General features: G+C 41.4%; 2 protein-coding genes across 5 annotated transcripts in view; one reads left to right on the top strand and one right to left on the bottom strand.

Moving 5' to 3' along the window:
- The window catches only part of tecrl2a (trans-2,3-enoyl-CoA reductase-like 2a), a 58,601-nt gene extending 57,448 nt beyond the window's left edge, over positions 1-1,153 (top strand). Inside the window, exon 14 of the mRNA XM_030079980.1 lies at positions 128-1,153. Coding sequence (XP_029935840.1) covers positions 128-255 — 128 coding nt within the window. The 3' untranslated portion in view covers positions 256-1,153. The remainder of the gene's footprint in view (positions 1-127) is intronic.
- A 147-nt stretch (positions 1,154-1,300) lies between these two features.
- abca4a (ATP-binding cassette, sub-family A (ABC1), member 4a) overlaps positions 1,301-27,841 on the bottom strand; it is a 54,321-nt gene continuing 27,780 nt past the window's right edge. For 3 of the 4 annotated variants that reach the window (XM_030079140.1, XM_030079141.1, XM_030079138.1), the window contains exons 21-51: positions 27,460-27,591; positions 26,812-26,951; positions 26,044-26,181; positions 25,512-25,690; positions 24,763-24,865; positions 24,011-24,216; positions 23,810-23,864; positions 23,553-23,624; positions 22,825-23,000; positions 22,284-22,408; positions 21,607-21,705; positions 21,224-21,413; positions 20,820-20,914; positions 16,511-16,543; positions 16,140-16,245; positions 15,905-15,979; positions 15,026-15,195; positions 13,090-13,267; positions 12,454-12,569; positions 10,102-10,249; positions 9,250-9,373; positions 8,603-8,732; positions 6,921-7,041; positions 6,251-6,313; positions 6,047-6,153; positions 4,958-5,099; positions 4,185-4,319; positions 3,784-3,887; positions 3,568-3,660; positions 3,113-3,362; positions 1,301-2,248 (exon numbers count right to left, since the gene is read on the bottom strand). In XM_030079140.1, the coding sequence (XP_029935000.1) occupies positions 2,129-2,248; positions 3,113-3,362; positions 3,568-3,660; positions 3,784-3,887; positions 4,185-4,319; positions 4,958-5,099; positions 6,047-6,153; positions 6,251-6,313; positions 6,921-7,041; positions 8,603-8,732; positions 9,250-9,373; positions 10,102-10,249; positions 12,454-12,569; positions 13,090-13,267; positions 15,026-15,195; positions 15,905-15,979; positions 16,140-16,245; positions 16,511-16,543; positions 20,820-20,914; positions 21,224-21,413; positions 21,607-21,705; positions 22,284-22,408; positions 22,825-23,000; positions 23,553-23,624; positions 23,810-23,864; positions 24,011-24,216; positions 24,763-24,865; positions 25,512-25,690; positions 26,044-26,181; positions 26,812-26,951; positions 27,460-27,591 (3,925 nt within the window). In that variant the 3' untranslated portion in view covers positions 1,301-2,128. The remainder of the gene's footprint in view (positions 2,249-3,112; positions 3,363-3,567; positions 3,661-3,783; positions 3,888-4,184; positions 4,320-4,957; positions 5,100-6,046; positions 6,154-6,250; positions 6,314-6,920; positions 7,042-8,602; positions 8,733-9,249; positions 9,374-10,101; positions 10,250-12,453; positions 12,570-13,089; positions 13,268-15,025; positions 15,196-15,904; positions 15,980-16,139; positions 16,246-16,510; positions 16,544-20,819; positions 20,915-21,223; positions 21,414-21,606; positions 21,706-22,283; positions 22,409-22,824; positions 23,001-23,552; positions 23,625-23,809; positions 23,865-24,010; positions 24,217-24,762; positions 24,866-25,511; positions 25,691-26,043; positions 26,182-26,811; positions 26,952-27,459; positions 27,592-27,841) is intronic. The other variant, XM_030079142.1, reaches the window with a different exon arrangement.

The following is a 27,841-nucleotide window of genomic DNA, read 5'->3' as shown; positions in this document are numbered from 1 at the left end:
GTGTAAAGATATTCTGAGGTCATCACATTTGACCAGGACACAACTTTTTGTCACTGTCCACTATATTCAAAGTCCTCATGCACCTGCCCATTTTCCCCCCAAATAACACTCAGGTTCTGTCTTCCAGTGGCGCTCTACACACTGCTGGGCTTCATTCAGATGACCATCTGGGCAAAAGGCAAACACAGAGCCTACAGCCGGGAGTTCAAGGACTATCCCAGCCTCCGGGTGGCTATCATCCCTCTGATTCTCTGATACTGGTTGAAACATGGAATACTGCAGCGTATGTATGAGTGTGCATTGGCTGGACAGCTTCTTCTGGAGTCCTGTGAAGTTCATGAAGGAAGGAAAGTCGCTGCCTGGGAATCTGGTGCTGGGCGAGGTTCTTTGTTATCACTGGATGAACTCAAAGTGGCCATGGGAGCTATGAATGTTGTATATCAGCCCAAATTAAGATTTTGTTTGAATGTGTAACATAACTTAATGGAAATGGTGGATTTTATGACAATTTTGCGTTTAAGAATGACTTGAAACATTTTGGTTGAATGTCTGTTCTGTCACAGCAGTGGGTTGCATTTCCTGTGCTGGATCTTGACTCGGCAACTACTAAAGAGATTAGTTGGTGCTTTCATTGTTGCCATATGAGGAGATTGTTTGTTTGTTTTTTATTGGATGTTAAGGTTGCCATTGAGTCTTTTTAAATAATCACAATACCTCGATATACATTGTCATCTGGAACTTGTGACAATGTGATAGAACACTTGAGCGTATTGGCAAAACAGCATGTCAGCATTTTAGAGCTCCCTCTCCAACCCGTGGGTACTATTCACCACAAGCTGGCTCACTAGCTTACAGCATGTAGGCGCCGTTCATTTCAGTGACGAAGGCTTGTAACAGTAATGAACAGTTTTCAGGGTGACTGAAAGACTTGCAGTACGTGGGAAGTTTTCCCTCTCAATGAAGTGCCTGCTGGAGCAACTAAAAGACTAAAATTCAAAATGTCATGGCATCCATTTAAGAGTGCAGCTTTACAAATTCTCAGGAGGAATGCTGATAAAGCAGGTATTTAAAGTGTGCTAATGTGAAGTTGTTTTATCCTGATTATGATTTTTTTTTTTTTTTGGAAGAAAGGTAATTATATTGAAGTGTAACCTCTGGCATTAATATGCAGGACGGATGATCAAGTCGTTGATGATAAATGCTGTGGTGATGTAGCCCTTATTAAATCTGTCTAATCTCAGGTGGTATTTAACCAAACTTTTGTATAAAAGTGTGTGTAACAAAGCCAAACACAGCCATGTTTTAAGGAAAAATGTATCTTTATTTGAAATGATTCTCCTTTGAGCAACATCGCTTTTTTTTTTTTGACATTCTCTGTCTTCTTCCTTTAATGACACCAAAGCACTGGTGGTCATAGGAGCCATATACATTCAGCTTACCAAAACTGCACACGTGATAAAGCGCAAAGTCATAACAGTCCATCATTGGCTTTATAAAATCACAGTTATTGAAATTCCATAGCAGCAAAAGCATTTTATAACAATCAATCGCTATATTGCACTAGCAGGGTTTTATTTTTTTCAATGCCAAAAATCTCAGTAAAAAAGTGATGCTTCAGTCAATGCTGCATCAATAAAGTGCTAAGACTACACCTTTCTGAGTGCTTATTTGACAAGTCTAGAGAAAGGCCAACCGAAAAAGGATCATCTTCCTTGGCATGTGAAGCAAACAGATAAGCTCTATATTTTGGGGAGGAGAGTTCACACAAAATGCCCTTTACCTTTACCAGTCTACAATCTCATTTTGTTTAACATTGTCCTTCTCATAATTAAAATACTTATTCACTTAGGTAGGCCTCATAACTCTTAATATCTGTTTACTTTGATGCGGGACTGCAATATTCTGTAGCTGTGTTTCCTTTAGTTTACAAGGCAAACAAGGTGAGCAGAGTTCTTCCTTTGAAAGAGTAGAACATACCTCAGGCACATCTATGCTCCACACTTTCCAAATTCAAAGCCCGCTAACCCTGTGTACCGAACAAGCGAAGTCAAGCATGCGCAGTACTGCAACGTGCCAGATCATCGGTCAGACAGGACACTGCCTTCTTGTTGAGGTATTTGGGGAGAGTTCACTTCCCTGCGCCCTTGATGGATGTGTCCTTGACATCTCGCCTTGCCCCGGCAGCTCGTGGGTGCAGCACGATAGTGTCGTCCTCTCCTGACTGTTGCTTAGCAAAGTTCACAAACACCTGAGGGACACAGAAAAATCAGAATAAACTGAGCACCTTCAAGTGATACTGAATACAAAAACTGTAGCTTATGTAGTAAAGCTTGTTTAAAACATGACACGATGAGAGGGCAATAACTAAGATATAATGAACTCATAGGTGTGTGTTGACACCCTCCACCTGCGCGAAGGTGGTTTCATGCTGGCTTTGTTTCCAAATCATGCGTTTAACGCACACCTACGATTGGATTATCCCATTTGCACCATGACCATTTGCAAGCGATATAAAGGAAAGATGAGGAAACAATACAAAAAAAATCCACTGGTGTGTTTTCGTTCCCTGTCGTTAGTTTATCAAGTGGATAACTCAGCTGTACTGCTGCCGTTGAAGACAAGTAAGCTTTGGGAACTGTGCTTTTTAATGTTGTCATGGTTACATGTTGGGTAGCGGATGAATTTAAAACGGTTATTAAACCAGAGTCCAACTACGTGTGCAAAACACAGTTTTAACACACCTGCCAGCCAATCTGAAAAGATTATTCACCTAAATTGTGGCCAAAAGTGCAACACGGTCAGTGCAGCACCATATTTTTTCTAGTGTTGACTTGCTCTTTAACGGGATGTGTAATAAAAGGGGGAGGAGAGATCTTGATTTTTATTAGTACCGAAAGATTCCAAAGCACCAAAGATTCAGATATGCAATATGAAGGAATATGAAAAAAAATCATTAGACTCTTGCAAAGTGCCACAGGTCAATCCTCTCAACATGGCCACTACTGTAACCTAAAGATCACTGAAAAAGATGAGAGGAGAACGTGGACACCCCTGTCCAACTCCCTTTGCACAACTTGTTGCACTGCGCTGTGTTTTTCCTTCTCTCGTTTACCTGGTCAAGAGTGGTCTGAGAGACTGAGTAATCCTCTATGTTGAGTTTCTCCTTGTTAGCCAGGACCATCTGAAATATCCTAGCCAGGGAGGACGAGGAGATCTCGTACTGCAGAGTGTTGTAGTGTTTCTCTCTCTGGATGCAGCCGGGGAAGGTGCTCTCCATGAAGGCTTCAGCAGGGTTCAGGTCCGGGGCACAACATGGCTTAGCTGCCCTGATCTTCATGGTCACCACATAGCCATCACCAAACCTGCACTCACACCAGTATAAGGCAGAGTTAGAGCTTTTCTCAATGCAAAAGAAGAATATGGCAATACAGAAGATCATTTCCAAATGATAATTTCATAGTAAGCCATTTAGACCGTCTATTCATGTATAACAGGTAGAGAATTTCAATGCTTTTAATTTGAGTAGCAGTGAACAGTGAAATGATGGAATTAAGTAAAATGACGGACTTGTATTTGAGATGCTGAATGGTTCCCAGACACTTGAAGGACCCATTAACCATGATGGCTAGGCGGGTACACAACGCCTCACACTCCTCCATGCTGGGAAGAGAAGGGGGAGGAAAGCATGGTTAGAATGAAAATGCGCTCACAGGCATAGGCACACACACTCTCTCTCTCTCTCACACACACACACACACACAAGAATACAAAGAGATAGCTTACCTGTGTGAGGTGAGGACCACAGCTCGTCCGTCCTGAATAACACTCATGATGGAATTCCAGAGGAAGCGTCTGGAGTGGGGGTCCATGCCTGTGGTCGGCTCATCCTGACACATCATAAGGACAACAACATACACATCAGCACACAGCACTGTTTGAATTTTTTCATTCATTCATTCATTTTCCAAACCACTTATCCTGAGATCCTGAAATGCTTGATCATGTACCAGTAATCACAAGCTGTTATGCTATGTGCTACATTATGCCAACGCAAACATCGTTCCAGTCTCTTAACCGTGCTCCTGTATGGCTGTGACACATGTAAATACTGGAAGCTTGCATTGCTGAGGTTTTATGTCCCCACCAAAACCCTGAACCAGAGGGTAGTGCTCTTGTTGCCTCACCAGCAGCACCAGAGCAGGACAGCCTATCATGGCGATGGCTGTGGAGAGTTTCCTCTTGTTGCCTCCGCTGTAGGTCCCGGCACTTCGGCCTGCGTACTCCGCCAGCCCCAGCTTCTGGATGGCCCACTCTGCGACCTGAAGAGGGAGGACGGCCACACCTCATGTTACACTTCGGCCAAACTTTTAAGTGTGCACAGGCTGGCAGGTTGAAGTTACTGAATTCTTTGAACACCAGCCCCTTGCGTGACGCTCTGCAGCTGGTATAAAATATCACCACTGTTTGTGTTTTGTGGTTGTCTCCTTTTCTCATAGCTTGATTGCTAATAACATGGGACCATGGTTATTATCATTAATGAAAAGTGAATACATTTTTTAAAATGGTGTATTGAATTTTTAATTCACACTACTTTTTCTGACTTTTAAATCTTACTTACCCCTGATAAATAGCTTATATTGTCCAAAAAAAAAAAAAAAAAAAAAAAAAAGGCTATAACTAACACTGGAACTAATAAAAACTGAACTGAATGAGCCAACCCATTTTTAAATACTAATTAAAACTAAACTGAAATTGAAAACAAAAAGTCAAAATGAAATTAGAACAAAAATTAATAAAAAATACAAAATTATGATAACCTTGCTTGGGACTGAAGGACATAATGAGCAGACACCAAGCACTGTCATCATTGCAGCATAGCTTATTACAATCACCAGACCCAGTTTTTAATGGTCTTCCTCCAGAATCGTGTCATAGCGCTGCAACAGTTGCATCTCACCCTGCTGATCTCGGACTCCGGGACCCCTCTGAGGCGGGCGTAGAGGTATAGGTGCTCCCTGCCCGTCAGCAGGTCATCTATGGCATCAAACTGGGGGCAGTAGCCCATGTTCTGGTGCACGTCCAGGATGTTGGTCAAAACGCTGCCGGGGAAACATGAGACAACACAGACCGTGAGGAAGAGCTGCCTCCAAGGTCATCTCAAAGGCCAGCAAAACTAATTCATCTGTCTTTGACTTGATGAATAATTTCTCCTGGATTCTGAGGAAACCCTAACCCAAACCCAAACAGAATTTCTCAATTTTTGTCCAATCCAGCCTGACCCATCAGGTTCCCATCAGGTTCCCATCAGGTCCCATCAGGTCCCATCAGGCCCCAGCGGGTCCCAGCGGGTCCCAGCGGGTCCCAGCGGGTCCCAGCGGGTCCCAGCGGGTCCCAGCGGGTCCCAGCGGGTCCCAGCGGGTCCTGACAGGTCCCGATGGGCTTGGCTCAGGTATCTACACCCTGATTTGAACTGAACTTGTCTGCTATACACAACTGGACCTGGTAGTTGCAAGACTATGGCATACATTTGATTTATATTACTATATTATTATATTGTTATATTAGTATGTATAATAGAATGTGATGTTATGTATAGCATTTTCACCAAAATCCTTCACTAAAACTCAATAAATACAAAGCAACAGATTTTAATTCTAATATCTGAAAAATACAATCACAATCTAATGCAAAAGGCTTTGGCAAATGTGATATTGCTAGTAAAACAAAGGCCAAGAGGCATGCCAGGCCCCACGACAAAAGCCGCCATCGCCCGCTTAGATTTGATTTATCTCCCACTACAGCAGCCCCAACTTAAATAAATCTTCCAACAGCCCTCTTAGGCCACCTTAGGGTCCAGATTTAAAAAAAAAAAAACAAAAAAACAGTGCAGCGGTAAAAGATGCTTATAATGTTGCATTTTCTTATTTTCAGTCACAAACTATAAACTACCGTCAGCTTCAGTATAACAATACCAACGTTGGCCTTCAAAATCCCATTTTGGTGAATTCCAACTTGTAATGGTTTGTAATGGTGTTGTGTGACCAACCTGTGTCCAGCGACCGAGGCCTCTCCCGCGCTGATGTCAATGTCCCCAGTCAACATCTTGAAGGTGGTGGTCTTTCCTGCTCCGTTGACTCCCAGGAGACCGAAGCACTGCAATGGAGGGCGGAGAAAATGAGACCGAGCCAAGAATAAAATGATGCTTGTGTTTCACTTGGGGTGCAAATATCAGCTGTCCAACCATCCATACCTCTCCAGGTGAAACTCCAACACAGATTCGGTCCACAGCAGGGATCGTCGCTCCTGAGTATGTCTGCGAAGGGGGGAGACACAAGGAAGGATGGAGGAGAGAGAAAGTGAGTAACCACTCTGTGTAATATAACACAATATGCAATTCATAAAACTTTACCCCAAATGAAAAGTCACCAAAAATGATTCTATTCTTACAGTGAAGTGTGTATTAGCACTGAGGGGAAAAAAAGGCATATCATACAGGCCATCCTCTGATGAATTACTACCATTTACGAAAAGTAACTCTGCAAAGTTTTATCTGACATGAAAACAAGCACACTATGTTTAAACTGGGAGCTTTCTCAAGACCTTTTTATTACAAAAACTGTTTTGAGGTTGAAGCTTTTAATATTAATTAAGACCTAATTAAGCCAATTATGCTGTCAAACAGTCTTTTCCAATGAATTTATTTTGGTTTACATATTCTTGAAATGGGATTTGATGTATTCGTCTATAGCCAATTTGAGTATTTAGAAATTTTTGTGCTAAAAAAATCTTTTAAGAAACCTTTTTTTTTATTATTATTTTTTTAGAATATTAATTACTGAATTTTATTGAGGGGTGTTTTTTTTTTTTTTTGCATTGCTTAATATTATATGATAATTTACTTGGGATGAAAAACATCTCACCTTGGACAGATCTCGTACACGTAAGATATCATTGTTTTTGCCACCCCTGTGGATGCGCTCTCTTTCCTGGGCGACGTCTGCATCCTCCTCCAGGACAGGAGACTTTGGGCCGTCTAATATCCTGTCAGGGGGAAACCAGTCAGACAGGTGATCAACAAATCAATCAGCAGTATATAGCCAGTCACATCACATTTGAGATGTAGTTATCTGGAATAAGTCCCTTTAGGTTATTTTCTGTGTTGTTGTACAGACCATGTACAATTCAAATGGAAAAGAATGAAGGAAGATCTAAATTTAATGGATTTAATCAACAGGGCCACAAAGGACTCAATTTACGAGCTTGATATTTTTGCCAAAGCTTGATGATACCCAGAGTGCTCAGGGTTCAGAATTAGGTTTACATGAGGCTCAAAATAAAAACAGTGTTAAAACTATCACTATGATAGATTTTAATAAGGCTTGGGCTCACAAAAAATACACTCAGAAAGCATTTGAGAAAAATGGAGGAAGATGCAGGAAGGCCAATCCCTTCGGTTTACATGACATGCAGGATCAATTTGAAATCCTGAGAGCAGAAATTTTCTGAATAATTAGAGCACAAAGCTTTTTTTCAGATTCCAAAGTGTTGATGAGATGATGCCCTGTGGGACAGAGCTGCAAAGCAAGTGCCCTGGGCGCACATGAAAGTGTAAATGTTCTCAAAGAACACGCAGCGGCACTTAGAAATGATGAAACTGTGGAGAAGATGGTCCACAAGGTTTAAACGTGTGCCTCACAAATGGGCCTGAAAATGCCACACTCCACACAGAGTGAGCAGAAGCTCCGCTCGCTTTCACCAAACCACAGAAGCGGAGGCAGTGGCGCACAGCGCAGCCGCAGCGGCTTGGCGACATGAGTTTTCCGCTGCTGTTGATTTGGTGTCAGTTGAGCTGAAGAGTAGGATTGATCAACAGAGTTAACACACCAGCAGCAAAAAGAGAGAGAAGGCAATTACACTGGCAGCAGTGGACCTTCATGTTCTTGTGTGCAGTGCACAACAGGCTTTTGGGCCTGTTTAAATGTGTGTATTTGGATCTGGTCTTGTCTTCTGTACACAGCAGGACCTGGTAGTTGCAAGACTATGGCATACATTTGATATATATTATAGCATGTTATATGTTTAACATGAAGTTATATATATAGATTTTTTCACAAAAAACTTTCACACAAACTCATTAAAAGAAATAGACTGCAACAGATTTTTATTCTAACATCTAAGAAATATGTTTCAAAATATAATTGTTTTACACATACAGTCTTATGCAAAAGGCTGTGGCATATGTGATATTGCTAGTAATACAAAAAGCCAAGAGGCATGCCAAGCCCCATTTGATTTACCTCATACTACAGCACCCCCGACTTACATCATCTTCCCACAGGGCTGTTAGGTCACCAAAGCAGATTGAATCATATTAAAGCAGCTTTTGGACAGCTTTGTTTTGAAGTGATACCAGAAAGTTTTTTAGATCCTCATTTTCATAAAAAGTAGTGCAGCAGCTATGGATGTCCTAATATCAACATCTATTCAATGACAAAATGTTGCTGGCTGTCCATCTGTTGTGGCTTCTGTTTGGCTGGACTGGACTTTTTGGAAAACAGCTCTGGCTCGGGTTTTCAACCGTTTCAAGCTCTACTACACTTACCAGTGATCCATGAAGAAGCGGTACTGGATGAGAGTGTTGAGCATGAAATAGATAAATCCCTCAGCAGCCATGCACGCCATGTTCTTCCCAAGAAAGTTCCAGCTATAGGGATCTCGACTGTAATCCTCACCTGAGGCGCACACACACACACACACACACACAAACACACATGCATACTCTGTGACTTTTTCCAAACAGATAACTCTAAGAGCACCAGCTACTTTTCTCTGTTTTGGACGTTCTCAGGTCTTTTGCAGCTCAGTACCTGTCTTAGATGACTGAGTAGAGCCTTTCCAGACATGACATTTTTGAATGATGGTTCTTATGTTTGGACTGTAGGTGTCCATAGCCAATATGTTTGCAGCTATTTGGAACGTTTAGTTTGATCATTGTCATGTCAAAACAAAATTAAGAGTGTTTTCTACACAATTTCTATAGAATTTCCTAGAATTTCATGCCAGGACAGATAAACATTTGAAAAAGGATTTAGACTGTTGGTCACTAAAGCTCTGCTGAAACTCAATTTATGTGATATGTAATAATATATAACATATAATTCACAGCAGAATATAAAAAAAGTAGCATATAATTTTGTTTGACAGGGTGTAAGTAAATGTTAAGATTTATGTTGTGTATTTTCTAAATACCAAAACGTGCGTAGACATCAGTCACAGCCTGGTTCATGGCCAAGTCGATGAGGCCTCGGCCCAGGCAGTAATGGGGGAAGATGAGCAGCACGGTCTTCAACAGCTGGTTGCACTTGTACAGAGCCTGGAGAGAGAGAGAGAGAGAGAGAGAGAGAGAGAGAGAGAGAGAGAGACATGGTTGGCAGGTCTGATGATGTGATCACGGCCAGGTGAACACAGGTGTCAAGCCCCTCCTGTTGTTCACTGCCATAATGCCATATTGTAATATATTTCCCAGGACTGTATAGCATTTGTTTTAGAAATGTTGTCTCCTCTTTTTATATCAAGAGGCAAATGCTTTTGACTTGGTTTTATGCAAAAAAAAATTTTTATCTAACATGAAAGAGCTATAAGCCTTTGGTGATGGATATTTTTAGAAATTAACCCCAGCCCTGCCCACCGCCCTGCGTACTGGGACCCCAGCTTGTAACCAGAGCTCTGTTCACAGGAAAGTTGTGAACAGTGTGTCACATTTAAAAATCTAACCATGAAAGATTTAGGTTTTTTTCAGTGAATCTCTTAGTTACACTAATATTGTTCATGTGAAGCACTGAAACACAACAACTGCTATAGTTGTTATATATCCTGTTGTTGCTTTGCTGTGGTGATTTATTGTTTTGTTTCTACCGCAACCAATTTCCCAGTTGGGATCAACCATGTTTCATCCTATGTTTTCACTAGGCGTATTTTATTATTATGCTCACGGCTGATATTTTTCAGGCAATCTTTTGCCAAGTGGTAATAGTAAAAGGTGATAGTAATAGTAAAGGTGCAGTGCAAACAGATGATCAGACGCGAGGCCTCTGGTCTTACTGTAGTGCCCTCAAACAAGTCGAGGATGAAGGTGATGGCGCTGCTGTTGATGCCGATGAAGAGGTTGATACATGACAGGGAGACGTAGGCTGTGCTGGGTACGCTGAACATGTAGGACATGGGATACATCATGGGCGTCACAGACCAGCTGGCAGGAGGAAAAGCACAAACACACACAGATACACACACAGAGAAAAGGGAGTGAGCAGGACATGAAAACAGTAAATGCTGATATTATAATGAGGATATTTTGTCCACAGGATGTAGGTAGTGTAGAAGACTAAATATGCGTTTTCACATTAATAAACCATCACCACATTAATTCCAGATTGCGGTAAACAAATAAGACACCTCATGAAAAGGCTGGCAGCCGCTACCGTGCATCTTACTTTGTATGACACTATTCTGGACATGGCCTGAAATCTCCAGTGGCAAATTATGGAAGCAGTAAAGGAATGGTGGGAAAACCATTTCCAACATGTTTATCCTGTGAATTACATGACATTTGACATTTGATATTGATCTCTGTGGGGAAATGGCTCATTTCAGGGTAAAGAGCAAATTAAAGAAACAAGACTACTGATAAAAGAGTTTAACAAGTGGCATTGTGCAAGCACTTTCCATGCTATGACACGTTATGTAGAAATGAGTAAAATATTGAAAAAAGTATGGATTACATCATTATTTGGGTGTGCAAACTAGCAACTGCTGTCATACAAAAGTTAAAAAAACATTTTCAAAATTTTCGAGATTAAAGTTGTCATTTTAAAAGAAAAAAATATATTGTTTGAGATCAAAATGGTAAATGTATGAGAAAAAATCACAAATTTATGAGAACAAATGAAATATCACAAATTAAAAAAAAAAAAGTCATAAATTTACAAGAGACATACGAGAGAAAAATTGGCTTTCTTCAACTATCAGATTTAGTAAGAAGGAAATCCTGGTGATTTTGGCCCAGAATCACAATCTTCTCATCAGCATGTGGACTTTGAAGAGAGATTGCCGTGACTTGGGCCGATTCAAGAAGAAAACAGGTGGGTCAGCTGCAGGCCTGATGCATGGCGAGCAGCAGCGTCTGCAGAGTGAGGCTGATCCAACCTCACAGAGTCAACACATGTGCTTCCTTGGTGAGTTTTTCTCTCATGAATTTGTGATTTTTTTCTCGTAAATTTACAACTTTAATCTTGGAAATTCTGAGTTGTTTTTTTTTTTTTTTTTCAGAATATCACCCCCCTCCTTCTTTCATTTTCCCTACAATGGCCCTAATACGCCGTGGTACATGACTGCCATTGGCACTGTGGAGAGCACGGCTCTCATGAGGCCAGGTGCCAGGTGTCATGTGTCAGTGTGACTGGGTGTGCTGGCTCGCTGCTGTATCGTGGGCTACGTGGTAAACCCGATCCACGGGGTGTAACCACATTCTTGGGGATGACAGAGGCCAGACTTAGCCCAGAGCATGAAAAATGGCAGCCAGAAGTGGCAGGTGAAAACCGAGCCTTGTGTCCTGTGCGAGATGCAAGTCAACACCAATCAAGAAGAAGCTTCCACTCATCACTACGGGGCAGCAGACAGTTTTATATTCTAATAACATGAATTAATTCTAATGTGACAACCTGACTGCATTCTACACAAGTGTCAATTAATGTATCTTGTCACTGAATTACAACATTTCTGCATGACAGTATGCTGTTTTAGAGGGAAAACTGTATACTTGGTATTAGATGGAAGTGTAAGCTGGCAAATCGTCATGCTAACGTAATTTTTAAAACTAAAACCTCTCTTTTCAGTCTGGCTTTTATTTTGGAGAAATGTTACGGCCTTAGTTTTTCAGTTTAATCAATGGTTTTCATATTTATTTTAATCCTTGTGTTTATTTTATTTTATTTTTATTCTTGACTTTTATTTATTGCCTTCTTTTTAACCTTTTATAGTTATTATTATTGTAATTTTTAGTCAAGCATACTTTTATGGTTGTCTATTGTTTTCATTTTTTTGTGTGTGTTCTCAATCTTGCAAAGTGAAGCACTTTGAGCAGCATGTTTGTATTAAAGGTGCTACATAGATAAAGTTGAGCTGAGCTGAGTTGGGTCACCATGAACTGGAGGACACAAACTACGCCAGAAAAAGCCATCTTTTCAGCTTCAGTTCAAAAATGTCAATATTCACCTTCAAAAACCCACATCAAACTCATCTGTGCAAGTTGTAGTATCATTCATTTGTTTGTGTCCTTGAGTTCTGTATTTCACTTTTCTTCTTTGCCTGTTCTTTTATTTCATGCCAGTTTGCCATGGTGTTTAGAAAGTGCAATACAAACATGAGGGATGATAAAACCCAGAAAACACATCTTACCCGTAGAGCATCAGCAGAGCCACGAGAGGTTCGAGGTTGGTTGGAGACGTGTAGCACTTTTTGTCAAAGTAAATGAAGATGTGCACCACCATCGCTGCGCTGATGGAGTAATTCGCCTGGAGAGAGAGCAGAGCCACAGAAAATACGAGCGTCAGCAAAGGCCAGCCCATACACAAGGAGAGAAAAGCTCATTTTCTCACTGATGAGTTTTTTTTTTTCTTTATTTTTTTTAATTAGGCAGTGGGGTTTTAGCACATTGCGAAGACCCAAAGGTCATGGAAATCAACAGATAAAGGCTGTGTAATTATGTATTTTTAAAAAAAAAAAAAAATACAAGTTTATGTTACTCATAGTCAAGAAAGTTAGCAAAGACTTTACCTTTTCCTGTAAAGTAATTATTATAGCCTATTAACCCTTTGAATGCCAGGAGACCATGGGTGAGTTTTTATTCTTTGCTTTTCTTTTTTTCACATAATGTCCTCATATTTTGTTTTTACTAATTCTCTTGTAATTTGTTCCTAATTTGCTCATCATCTTTTTCCCCATGTGAATTTGTCCAGGTTTCCAACAGTTAATGAATATTGGCAGTTGTCGGGCCGTGCGACCCGGTTCAGAGGACAACAGATTTATTGGTACCATGTCCCAGAGGAAGTTGGCCAGCCAGTACACCAGCGGGCTGACGCCGCTGACAAACTGGAGGTGTTTGGCCTGGGTGACCCTCTCCTGGATGAGATAGAGGACAAAGCTGGCCGGGACGAAGGACATGGCGAAGATGACACAGATGGCCACCACTGCGTCCACTGAGGTGCTCAGGCTGGAGAACAGAGGGAAGACAAGGCAAATAAGACTTTCCTTATACACTGAACATAGCTCCGACATTTTCTGTGTATGAGTACTTTTGGTTAAGGGAGAAGTTCACCCTAAAAGACTTTTACACTGTTAACACCTGTTGATGGTGTACTGATGGTGCATTCCAGAGTGTATATTTACATGGCAGGGGTAGGGAAATCAGCCATTCATTTAATTATTCAAATTCTTTTCTTTTTTTTTTTTTTTTTCTCCAATCGATTGCTTATGGTAGCTAACCTCTGACCTCCAGCTCTCTGAATGAAAATGGGTTCTCTGGGCAGCCACGGCTCTCCCCTTTGCAGACATGCCCACCTTCTGCTAATCCCATGCAGTTTGGGCCACAAACCATGCAGTCCACATGTGTTCTTGTGGCCTGTTGTAAAATGGTGTGTTTGTGCAGACTGGGGCCTAAACAGTCTTGGAGTTGCATCAGTTGGGTTTGACTGGAAAGCTGAGACTCTTGTGGATTCAATGAGCCACATGTGATTCATGTGTGATGATGTTGGCCCCCATAGCAGCCATTTCACTGTAGTCAGACCATTTTTTGAAACTTCACAGTATAAACCTATTGTCATCCTCATGAAACTATTTATATCCATTAACTAGGAAAAAAACAAAAATAGCAAAAAAATCATAATATTGAATCACAATACTTAAGAATCGCAATACAGATTTAATCAGATTGAAATAGAGTGATAGCATCAAATTTAGGAGATAAACATATTGTCCCAGCCTTAATACATAGATGACATGACATTACATTTTGATATTTCCAGATATTTTCATTCAGCAGCACCATGGCCCTGCACTTACTCCCTTCCACTTTTTCTTAACTGGAAAAAGCCTTTTACTATTGCTCTCACATATACAGCTCAGACAGGCTCTTTTTCACGTGGTTCTTGAAATGCATTCTTGAAAATGGAGGAAATGACAAACTTCAGAAGAAGTGGATGAGAGAGGTTGAAGGAAAATGGGTTAGACCCAAAAAGTAAATGGCAGCACTTCATCACAACATAACTCCTCAAATGTGCTGAGGAGTTCTGTCAATGTCACAGGCTGATGAGATCTAACAGTGCAAAGAGAATTCAAGGGCGCTTTGCCTTTGAAGATGACTGCAAGTGTTTCACTCATGAGGCGAAACATGAAGCAGCAAAAATGTCATTTAAATCATTGATATACCTTGAAAGAGATCTTTTAAATACTAGGAAGAAATTCACGAATGAGGAACAGTGTATGCCCACAGCACTGATGGCATCTGCTCATCTGCACAAAAATCCGCTGAAGTGCTCTACGGCTGTGAATGCACTTATGTGTGGATAGCAACATTAAAAAGTCCAATTTGTGCCAAAACTATTGTACATATCTTTCCAAAACTGGCACACAAAGCAGAAAAAAGTTTGTAATTTAGAAATAAGAGGGGGAGGAATCCTATTAGTTCTGAATTGCTGTTTTAAAGGTGGGAAGTACCGTCCTAAGGAAATGCCCAGCTGGACCACACTCAGTTTTCTCATCTCTGACCTGGCTGACTGACCACTCCCAACCCCCTCTCCCACCATTCACTAATCAAAGACACAACTCTTTCTGTCTTTCTGTCTTCAAGGCTCTTTGAGAACTCACTGACAACTCTCTGGTTCAGCTTCTAAACAACACTGATTCCTCCTCCAAGCTTTTCCTTGATATAAATGTGTCAGAGCATGAGACTGTCTTCTCGCTGGTCACTCACACAGTGATCTCAGAGAGCTGCTGTTTGGTGAGGTTCAGAGGATGGTTGATGGCGGTGATCCCGTATTCGTCCAGGTTAGTTCCTTTGGGCAGGTTTGCACGGAGGATGGCGTTGTTGGCCACGTTCATGAAAGACACCATAGCATGCCAGCCCTTGTTGTTGTACCATACCTGTATAAAGACATTTAATGATGATCATACCACTATTTTAATCATTTCTACTACTAATGCTGCTGCTTTTACCAATGTGGCCATCATATGCTACAGCAGCGCCATCTAGTGATGACTGAACTAGTTTCATTCTCCAGGACAAAGCCACGATCCAGGACCCAATACCCATGTTTTGAGGAAATTACCCGACTATTTTCTTGTTGTTGTCCTGTTTGAATTGCAAAATAGATCCTGCAGGTAGGATCTGCATGAAACGTCCACATAGTAACCTTGCACCTGGAAGAATGACTTGATAGTGGCTTTCACAAATAATTGTAATCACACTACAAAGAGGGGGTACCAGGACTTGTTTTTTATATTGCCGTTATATGCCTTGATTACATTCATTTATGTGCTGTCCTGCATTGCCGGACTAGGGAAGTGAATGGAGGCATAGAAATACATTATCCTGGAGTAGCAGCCCAGGCTAGAGCATATATTTCACCACCATGTGGACTCATAAGACCCAGGGAACAATACAAAGTTCAATTTTGCTTTCAGTATCCACTCTTTTTTCCAGAGTGTAATTTTGGTTTTGTTCTGATGAGACATGTCATACTATGTAGTGTCTTTTATGTTGTGTGATACAATGGAGGAGACATGGCAAGCTGATCACTTTGATGAACTCTCGAGGTCACATCTGGCTGTTAAATCTTTATCAGAGACTAACCTTGACGTTGTTCTCTGTCTCCATATACTTGAGGAACGCCCCTATGTCCTTAAGCGTTTGTTTAGAGTTCATCCCCTGCAACAGAGATTTGAGAGTCCATTACAAGACAACTCACAGAGGGGTAAAGTTAAAAAATAAGACAACTGTATGTACAGAGTTAGAAACGTGTGCATGTACAGACATATGCATGCCCATTCACACACAGACACAAAGGGAGTGAATTGTGAAGGCATACCCCGGTAACATTGAGAAGTTGTCCCAGCTGCACTGCTAAATCCTGGATGACCTTTGGCCTCACCTCGAGAAGAGGAAGCTGTCCACCCACTGATATCCCTCCATACCTGGCCAGCACGGAGGAAACACTGCTGGTAACTATGAGGCTTCACTGCCACTGTACAGTAACTACTGCACCAACCCACTGCAACCACTAGAGGGAGTATCACATCTTTACACAGAAGATTGAAGGGCTACAGTGTGCAATACGCACTGAAGCACATGTACAGTGTAAGAATTCTTCTCTGTGTATTATATCAATACCTCATACTGGTTTAACTAGTTTTCAAATCTAATCACAAACACACAGTGAAGTGGTTTATTCCAAATTACCTTTGTTCATTCACCCAATACTTGCTCTTCAAGCTAGAGAGAGTAGAGATAAAAAAAAAAAAAAAAAAAAAAAAAAAAAAAAAAACACAAAGAAATAAGTGTCATGGGGATGGACTGTATAAATGCTGCAGTCAAAACAGTATTACAAGCAAATATCATTCAACTCAAAGAATATAAAAGGTTATTTTATTTTATTTAACTTTAGATATTTTATATGACTTAACAATCAAAATCAGCTGTGTCATTTACTAAATGTATGTACGTTAATGATTACACTACTACAATCATGGCATCTTGACAGCTTCAAATATGGGAAAAATTCCAAACTGATCATCAAATTATTCCCATATGATGTGAAGCATTAAATATAGAAGTGTTAAATAAATAAAGGGATGAGAGGGTTTTGAATCAATCTTTTTGAACTGTAACATCAACAGTGAAGCATTATGGAGACTGCATATCCCAAAAACTATGCAGTCAATTCAAGTGTATTTTTTAACTCTATTTCATTAAATGCAACATCACTATCCAGGTTAGTGGCAATGCAACACAATTTCTAATATTCTCAACAGTATATTAAAGGCTGGAAATCTGTGTGGCCATTTCTAAAACAACCCCCTGTGTGGCCACGGCGTATTTCATTGATATTTATGTTTTACAGCAGCTGTGCAGCTTTCACCATGTCCTGACAGCTGCACTTCAGAGAGATAATCTGTGGGGGAAAAAAAAAAAAAACAGGCTCCTCTGGCGCCACCCACAGTCTTTGGTTTGAACTCACTAATAATTCTCTAGCAGTGGGAGCCTGAATTTCACAATTCAGTCATGGACAAGCTTGTTTTATCAGAGAGATGATCCCGGCCCATCAGCAGTGTTGGGACCAATTACTCACAAAACTAATAAGTTACAATTACTAATTACTTCTGTAAAAAATTTATTTTGTTTACTACTCAATTACTGCTGCAGAAGAGTAGGCTAATTCAATTACTGGGGAAAGTAATTTTTATGATTACTTTTTTTTTCTTTTCTTAAATCCTCTTATTAACATATTTTTGTGTTGCTGTTGCAACGCAAAAAGGGCTGTGCCCTCTTTGTTCATACTGGAAAAGATCCATACTTTGACACATGGAATCATTCATCATCATGATTCCTTCTCTCTCTCTCTCTCTCTCTCTCTCTCTCTCTCTCTCTCTCTCTCTCTCTCTCTCTCTCTCTCTCTCTTTGTGACGTCACAAAGCCACAGACAAAGTGCAAAGTGCTCCAAACTTCTACTCCAGTAGAAGTGTGACCCTCTATGACATCAAAGTCAAAGATCGCGATGACGTCAGCAACCGAGGTTATATAGCTACGAGTTTTGCGAACATTTTTTGTTCCATACTGATCCAACCTCCCAGTGGCAGCTCCTGGAACAAAGTGCAGCACTGTGTGTCTGCCTCTGCAGGGATGGTTTTTGCTATGGGCAATGTGGGCAACCGCCCAGGGCACAATCTACTTGGGGGTAGAGTTAAAATTAAGACCCGACCCGACCCGGGCCCGACTGGGCCAGCCCGAGGCCCGACCCGACCCGACTAATTAGCCGAACTTTAGGCCCGACAGCCCGATAAAGCCCGAAAAAAAAAAATCGCCAAATTCGCCATTATTTAGCAGCGTCGGTCGGCCGCGGCACCGGGGCACCATCAGCTGGCATCAGGCGGGCCGGCCGCGGACGGTGGACGGTGCCGCGGCCGGCCCACCTGATGGCGACTGATGGTGCCGCGGCATGTGCGGGTCAATACGGTAGTCTAAAAAACTGGCGATTTTTTTTTTCTCGTGCGCCCCCAAGTAGATTGCGCCCTGGGCAGTTGCACTGCCCAAAAACCGTCCCTGCTGCCGAGTCTGCCAGCACAGCGGGATACTGCTGCAACACTGTCTCACTTGTTTGCTCTGCGCTTGCACAGCTGGTCGTCTGTCTGTCACTAAAAGTTTAGCCTCCAAATCCAATCCAGTCTCTCACTCTCTCCACCAGTCACATAAAAATGAAACGTCATAATCAATAACACAACACATAATTCTATTTTTTTATTTAAAAAAAATAAATAAATAAAAAATCCGGGTTGGGTCGGGTTCGGGCAGAATATGAGAACTCTACTTGGGGGCGCACGAGCGCCCTCCAAAAAAAAAAAGAAAGAAAGAAAAGAAAAAGAAAAAGAAAAAGAAAAGTGCATCCTCAAAAAAAAAAAAAAAAAAAAAAAAATCGCTAGTTTTCTAGACTAAAAAAAGACGACTCTGATTTTAAGACGACCCGTCTTTTGCAAGACAATTTTTCGGAAAAATAGGCTACTTTTTATATGGACAAAATCTTGTTTGAATAAAGAAGCCACTGGCCTGCATCAGACAGGCTGGATTGGGCCCACCCATTTTGAGCCAGGCCCACCCAATCAGAAGAACATGTTTTCGGGATTAAAGTCAATCAGCAGCTTTCTATCATACGTGAGCGCCCGCCCCTCGGCTGCGTCATCAGCATGTGACCCAATGAAATGAATGAGTTAGTTTGCGCGCAAACGGTCCCACCCAGACTCAGGAAGAAATAAATGTGTACAGGTAAAAAGAAAAAAAGAGAGACGGAGACGGAGTTTATTATGGCGAAACAGAGCAGCTTACTTGGCTTTTTTCACCAAACGACACCGTGTTGAGCAGGAGGAAACTCCTGCGGCAATTCCATCACTTGATTTAAATGTTGCCTCCTGATCCACCTGCCCTTTATCTCCACCCAAAGCGGACACAGTGGGACTGCGCCGATGTATGGTAAATTAACAGTAGGCTATACTTTTATTATTATTGTTATTGTTATATTCGACGTTAGGCATAGCTACGTCTGCGTAAAAACACACCTGCCGCGAAACGCACGCCACCGTCCCTGCAAAAAGGAGTCCAAACATAATTGAACACTATTTTAACAATTGCATTATTAATGGAAATATCCAATTCAACATTAACGAGCCCAAATAGTCTGCTGTGACATGATGATAGCGCTAAATGAAAGCGATCTTGGCGTCTGTGTTTTTTTTTTTTTTCTTATGGGCTATATGTAGGGTAACCGTTTTATAAAAGCAATAAGCCCTTTGAAGCCGTGAGTTACAGTGATTTTACAGTGGCGGAGGGGCACTCCGCTGCGCATCCTGCCTTAAAGAACGCCCCTCAGCCGTTGTAAAATCACTGTAACCCAGGGCTTCTCGGGGTTTATTGCTTAAATGTGTTGTTTCATTTTTATGCTTATTTATGTTATGTCTGTCCATCACTGTGTGATTACTTTTCTTTTCTTTTTGTTTGTTTATTTGTTTTGCTTACTCGGAATAAAGAACTACTACTACTACTAAATAATGTTGCACTTTCTGTTCGATCTGAGTATGTTGTAACAGTGTAGCTTGGTTGGTTAAATAAATGGAGAGAGAGAGACAAAACTTCCAAAGATATATTTCCGACTACAGTTTTGTGCAGTCAATAAGAGAGAGAAATGAAGTCTGCTGAGTTACAGGTCTTTGTCCAGTTCAGCACTGAGGTGAGGACAGCGACACAATAGCCACTCCGGTGCAGACACGGCTGCTGTAATGCAGGTGGCAGTGCGGTGCTGTGTTTTCCCCTTTTTTTTTTTTTTATTGGCCCACCCATTTTTCTGTAGGCCCACCCATTCACAAAATCCTGGCGCCGCTAGTGCTGTGTCGTCCTCCAGACTGCTCCCATTTTTACCCTTTTAAAGTGGGGTTTTTGGGCAGTTTTACTGTTAACTGTAATTCTCCGATTTCTCCCATTTTTTCCCTGTTAAATCGGGGGTTTTGGGGAGTTTTTATTTCTTGAATGTAAATGTAATTAATTACCTGGACCTCACAGAGAGAAAAAATGTGTTATTGATTACTGTAATATTGCTTATAAATAATATTTTATTAGCAATATTAATGTAAAATAATAAATATAGCTAACTCTACATAAATTCATCTTGTTTGTTTGGAATCTGTCATATTGAAGGTCTGAAGAAAAGGCTTTCAATAGGCTGCTGAAGAAATGTGGCCCAGCTACATTTCCTGCTTTTAAAATCAACCCCAACTGAGTTGTGCTTCTTGCACATATTAGGAGTGAATCTTCCTTTATAGCAACAGCATGTGTTCATCTTCAGCACTTACAGTGCATCAATATTTGTGTTTTGGACATACTGTATACATTCTTCTTCTTACATGATGATGCATTGCTTCATTTGACACAGACAGTTTTATTTTGTCTTCTTAATTTCTCAAATATGAAATTTTACATTGAGTTACGCAAACTGTTTAGTAGATACCTGGTTCTGATAAGGCTGGGATAGGTCTTCACCAGGTAGTCAGAGATATTCCTGCCCGTTAGGTCCATGAGAACATCTCCTGTTGACTGGATCCTCTAAGATACAAAACCACACATAAATCTCACAGCAGATACTCACCAGCAATAGTGGATCCACACAAGTCATGTCATATGCTCCTCTATGAATATAATGACAGATAATGACAGTATTTCAGTAATATGTCTGAAAGGGTTTCAGTGGTGTGTATGGGAAGATTAATTATATGTGGAGGAGCATTTCAGGCACTGCACACAAGAGTTTTTGAATATACTATGTGAGTCATTTGTGTTTCATCTCATGCAACTTGTGCATTTGCAAGTTCAAATGAACACCCCATGTGTTCATGTGTGAATGCAGCCACCCACCTGTGGAGGAGGCAGGCCTCCTGCTCCTGCTGGGCAGTCGGGAAGCATGGTGAGTTTCTTGGGTGTGCTGCACTGGCAGTCTGGAGAGGGTCTGATGTCACTCCACTCTGGACCGGCCAGCATCTCTATCAGGGCAGGGTTAACCAGGGGCATCTCCCACTCTGTGGTGATATTATTGCATGGGAAGTCTCTGCCATTGGGAGAAAAGGACACATGCAATCAAAGCAATAAAGCAACTGTGGCACAGATCAGGAGTTAGGTTAACTTTGGTTGAAATGAGGTTCCATGTTTTTCTTCTTCAGGCATGTTGAGGAAGCACCACAACCTCTGACCAAAGTCTGTAATCAAAAATATATCTAAAATCATTTGGTTTGATTACTCACTCCAGCGGTTCGTCCACCATGCAGCGAGTCCCAAAACCAGGCTTGTCCAGCAAGACCTCACCAAAGTATCTCATGTGACCATCCATGGGACGCTCGTTACTGCAAAAGACAAAGATCATGATAATAACATGCAGATGGCTAGAAATCTTAAACTTAGTAATGTACTGTATTATCCTCAGCAGACTACCAAAGATCCATAGGGCTCTGTTTTCAGAAGGACAGAGGAGGGTGCTTTGTGCCACCTTTTTAATTTAACTTCCCTAAATTTAATTTATAGTGCTATACATTGGCTCTTGGTGATTCTGCACCTCAAGGAATCAGTTCGCTCTGGGAAGAAGCTTTTTTGTAGCAAAACTGTTCCAAACTTCTCTCGTCTATCACCAAATTGTCAGAGCATCACAGCAGAGTGCACTGCTTTTAAAGGGAAAGGAAACAGTTGATTTGATAGGTGATGATAACTGACGGCAGCTTTTAGCACAACTACAAACCTAATTCCACCCTATTTCCAACTGCATTGCATTTACAGTACAACTCTGGCCCCCAAATTACCAAAAATCAGTTGCCATTTCCTGTGCACTTTTGACTGCACTTTGGCCCACCATATATCATTGCTTCACAGAAATAGAGCTTTCAGTGTCAGTTAAATGGATCCAGGTGGTCTGGTTCCTAATGCTCACCTGAAGAAGGTGAACTGTCGCCCATACATCCAGGGGGTGAGGGTCAGGCTGGGATACTCTCCGAAAGGTGGAATGATCAGAGTAAACATCAGCGCCAGGAACACAAAACTGGCTGGCAAAACAATCTAGCAGAAATAGAGACAAAGCAGCCATTTTAAAACCCTAAAGAAAACACTAATGAAAACCAGTGTATACCAAAATATGCAGGCCATTTGTCTCAGTAAATGACTCTTTTATATGCAACACCAAGGTTTCGGTATCCTTTAGAAATTTAGACAGCCAGACCCGATTTAGCATAACAGAACATAACATTGACCTGATGAGAAGTCAGATCCCGAGTCTACATTGTCCAGAAGTGTGTGAAGTGTGTAGTCAAGATTTCATTACATGTAAAATACTTGACAAAAGCATGCAAGGTGCTCTGCATAGCACTAAGACTATAGAAGAATGGCTTCTGTCTGAGTGCATGCTAGGAGGAAAACCATGGCCCTAGTGTCACCTGATCAACACGTTCTGTCATCTCTGTTGAGGACAAGGTTACCTGGGCAAAGAAGTCTTTGTGGGACCGTGTGGCATGATGAAACCTCTTGATCAGCAGAGCAAAGAACTGTTTGAGGATCAAACATAGGCCTCTGACCTGGTTGGACCCCTTGCCTGCATTGTCCTCTGGTGGCCCACATGGGCCCTGGCCATTGGTTTGCGCAGCCCCATCTGCCTCTGGAATACAGGGCTGAAGTTAAATTGCAGAAATGGACAGGACATGCAGGTGCTGTCAATGCTAGATGAAAGAAAGTAGCCAGCTAGCCAAGCATGTGTGGTCCTCCCACCACCGCCATGGTGAGAAAGCATTCTGCATACCCATCAGCTTCAGTCCACTAGCCTTAAGCTGTATAGTTCAGCATCTTCTGCATGTTTCTGCTGCAGCGGTGAGAGCATGGATGATAATCGATAAATCCACCTTGGATTTGGTCTTTTTATCACTAGTCAGTGTGCCCAAGCTGAAGCTTTTTCTCTATCACTGTTGTTGGAAAAAAACACTTCTGCAAAAAGTATGTGTTTCAGGCATGAATAAAGAATGGTTATTTTCTCATTGACCTTCATGTGTTTTTGAAATGATGCAAAAGGAAATTGTTTTTCAAGTGCCAGGAGATCTTGAAACTCACCAGATAAATGACTGTTTTCAAAAAGAAAAACAGCCACACAAAAAAGTGTTTTTTTTTCACGACAGCAGCAATTTTTCCAAAGCTGTAATCTGAAAGTCACTGTCACCTTTTGGAGGTTCCACATAAACAGCCACTCTGTTGAGACTGGCTCGTGTAATCCGCTGCAACATTTTCCGGTCTGAGAGCATTAGGCGATGGAATACAAAGGATTCAACACACATGATGAGGGGTCAAGACAGAAAACAGGGCTAGAGCAGATACAACCAGGTATCTGGCACACAAACACTCAACAAAGAAGGAAGTTAACAGCTGAAGGAAAGTACAGCCAACACAAAGTGTTACGATTTGGCTTTCTTTCTTTACCTTTCATGCAATTCTGGTTGGTGGCACTACCATCAGCAGTGACTTTCAGGAAAATCTGCAAGATAAACAGATGATCCAAGATCAGGTGATGCTTTTTAAGATGCCTTTAAGACCCTTTAAGAACGCTTTTACTGAAATGATGAAGTTCAGGAAGTGACAGATTGAATTAGTACTATAACGACTTCATCTTTGGCCACACACCTCCTCCAGTGAGGTATCTGACACACCAAAGCTGCTGAGGCCAATGTCTAGCAGGGTTTCCTCCAGCTCCCTAAAGAGGCTGGCGTATGCCCTGGGCTGGAAGTCGCGGTTAGGCAGCAGGTAGGTCAGCTCCTGGCCGATGGCCTCGATTAGACGAGCCTCTGGCACGTGATGATGGACCAGGGCTGTGATGCTCTCCACGTTACCTGGAGATGAGAAATGACGACCGTTTATGTCTTGACCCACCCCCTATTACATCCTAACAGCCCTACCAGCTTGTCTCCTGTTTTTATCTTCCCATCCCCATTCTGCCACTTCTACTCTGCTCTTTTAATAACAAAAGTAAGGCACAGGGTGGGGGTGGTAAGATAAGATAAGACTTAGATGATATCCATTGGGAAGCTGGCTCACTGCAGCAGCAAATACAAAACAGGATGTAAAATCAAATAACAACAGAGCAAAAGGGGCTATAAACATCCCTTACAACAAACACTTTCAACACCACACTGTTAGAGTTGATATGAATGGAAATGTGAAAAAATATATATACATGTAGGTGTGTAGGTTCCGGGCAAAGCTGCTGTTTGTTTACTCACATGCAGGAGAGATTATTTCCCAGCATTTTATTATTTTACATGTTGAATAAACGGACCACAGAATGCAGTGGTCTGATAATGAATTTGCCATGATGTGATGATTACTAAAACTTGTCACCGAGGAACAGCGGAGGTGCTAATGTACTGTAAACCCACCGTCCATCTGTCGGTCTGGGGTCTGGTTCTCCTCCTGGTTCTCTTTGAATTTTGAGCACTTGGAACATTTACAGGAGCAATCCTCCGTACAGTCACACTTGACCTGCAGGGCAACAAATAAATAAAAACTATAATTTAGCTCTCCAGAAGCATCCTCACAAAGTCTTACATCCAGTTATTTCTGACACACATCAGTTTTAACTGTGTGGTTTTTCCTCCCCTGTTACCCATTTACATGCAAATGACCGAGACACCAAGACAGTCTGCATGCAAACCAGGGTTAGGCTATTCTATTATTCTGAGCATAAATGATATCTGCCTTTCACTAAAAGCTGTATCTGCTCCAATCAGTGTCATTTCTCTCCTTCATGATGCATATAATGCAGTGTGATACATTATACAATTATTAATAGAACTGATCAGTGCTGAACTTGCCTTAAGCTGTTTGATTCTAATAAGATATTTTGATCAGGTTCTACACAAGTAGGCAAGTTTGAATAAGTTTTAGTTTTATCTTGATTTTTTATAGATATTTCAGAGGTGTTTACATCCAGTAAAGCAAAAAATGCTGCTTTTTTTTGCAACATGTTCATGGAAGTATCTCTCAAAAGTGTTCACCAGATTGTCAGTATTTAATGTTGACTCCTTCTGTTTCTTTAAAGCATTTGATATGGAAAAAAAAATACCAATAGCGAATTCAGCTTTAGCCCAATTGGCTTTCAAAAACTCAACATGGTTGCATATCCCACCTTGGGTGCATCGTAGTTCATGCGCCGTACGAGGGTGAGGTAGAAGCCGGCACCAAAGCAGTTTTTGAGGAAGAGCGGGGAACCGCAGCAGTAGAGGCGGCCCTGGGAGATGATGGCCACCCGGTCACTCAACAGGTCAGCCTCATCCATGTGGTGGGTGGACATGATCACTGTGCGCCCTGCAGGGAGGACGGGGATAAAGAGATTAAGACAGAGAGGGAGAAATGAGAGGTTAAAACACTTGTAGTTACTCATGAACAATGACCAGTGCAGAGACAGAAGCAACCAGTAAACACTTGCTACATACAGTGTGAGTGAAAGACAATTATTAAATCTGGAAAAATAATTTAAGGAATAATTACTTTGTGTGACTGCTGAATCGTTGGAGGCATGGTACTGAATGTTATGTAACTTTATATTTGTCTACTGATGTTTGAAAAATAAAAACTTTATCTGGATCTCTAATGGTCTTGGGCTTTGCTTCTGCCACATGACACTGCAGTACCCTTCTGCTGCCAGCAGAGGTCAGTACCTGCACGGTATTTGAGTAGCAAGTCCCAGATGGAGCGTCTGGAGTAGGGGTCCACCCCTGATGTTGGCTCGTCCAGGATCACCACTTTAGCTCCTCCAACAAATGCCATAGCTACTGACAGCTTCCTCTGCATGCCCCCTGGAGATGAGAGAGATAAGAGCTGCTGTTGGATACTGGTTGTGCATCACTATTGTGTAATGCATCAGTATTTAAATCAGTGCTTCTAAACTGGTGTAGCTTCAGGGTCCATGTTCTTCATTAGTGATTAAGTCACAGTTGACACATAGGAGAACCTGAGAGAAAATCAATTTGATTTTGCACAATGAGAAGTGCAGTAATCTGCAATGCTTTCATGCACCGTTAGCCCACTGAAATCTAAATGAAATCCCCTTCATTTCTTTGAATAAAACAGTGCTTGCTTTGAACAATTAAGATATGCATTTTATTTGGTGAGAACCACTGAGTCTCATCTAAACAAGTAGGTCTGTATGCATTCAAATGCTGTGAAGATTAAGCCAGATAGATAGACTCCATACTCTAAACAGGTATTTTTACATTTTGTTATGATTATCCTGGATTTGATATCCTGTCTCTTTTCAGTGTGTTATGTTTTGTCATTTCCACTTATTTACACTTAGTGTATGTAGTGTATGGGACAGTTCTGGATACTGCAGCAGGCCAAGACAAGGGACTGCACCTGGGACTGTGCTATTAAAGGGAAACCATGTATGTGACTGTACAATGTGAGGGCCAAATATGCCGGCAGACCTGAGAGGTTCTGGGACGATTCATCTCTCTTATGGGGCAGCCCCAGGTCCTGCAGCATGTTCTCCATCTCCTCCTCAGCCTCCGCTATAGGAGTGCCCTTCAGCAGGGAGTAGAAGAGGATATGCTCCTCTACAGTCATGCTGACAAAGAGACAAACAGAGCAGCTGAGCGAGTACAAAACTGTCAAAGTTATTCAATTCCACATTTGTAAATTGCTTTGCTATTGTTTCTGTTGATTACAGCTTTGTTGAAAACTCAACTAAAATTATTACACCTCTCTGGCATAACAAAAGATTCATTTTGTTGATTTATCATCAAATAAGAAAAAAAGTTACTTTTCGGTTACTGCAAACTTTTGATTGCTGGTTTGATATGCTTCTCTGATATGATCGCGGTTTTGATACAGCGTAGCACGGGTGCTAACTATAAAGTGGATGCTTCCAGGCCTCCAGTAATAAAGTAATTTTAAATCAATATTTTGTGTCACATGATTAATGACAGAGCAGCCATACTGTGATACTTTACAGGGAGCCAATAAATTAAATTAATGATAATAATGTTGTGATGGTCTCATTTGTTTACAGTTCTTATATCTCAGTAAAGGTGCTCATTATTGATTGATGCAACATGAAGGAGAGGGGTACACACTGCTGGAAGAGGATGTTGTGCTGCGGACACATGCCAAGGGACAGACGAATGGTGTCCATGTCCGTCCGGATGTCCTTGCCATAAATGGTGGCTGTTCCTGAGGATGGGGGGAACATGCCTGTGAGGATGGACCTGAGAGAGAGAGAGAGAGAGAGAGAGAGAGAGAGAGAGAGAGAGAGAGAGGGGAAGAGAGAGGGAGAGAGAGAGAAAGAGAGAGAGACAGATGAGGCATAATCACACTCCATGTATTATCTGAAAGCACTTGTCTGAAATGTTCAGGCTTTAAAAAAAAAAAAAAAAAAAAAAAAAAAAAACATTTTATGATATAAAAGCAAAGCAGAATGATGCTTATTTTAGGATAAATAGTCCCAAGTTATATCTT

This window comes from Myripristis murdjan, chromosome 20 (genome assembly GCF_902150065.1).
Source record: "Myripristis murdjan chromosome 20, fMyrMur1.1, whole genome shotgun sequence".
In the NCBI taxonomy this organism is placed as follows: Eukaryota; Metazoa; Chordata; class Actinopteri; order Holocentriformes; family Holocentridae; genus Myripristis; species Myripristis murdjan.
The sequence above is the reverse complement of the archived record's forward strand: the minus strand, read 5'-3'. Positions and strand labels throughout refer to the sequence as shown.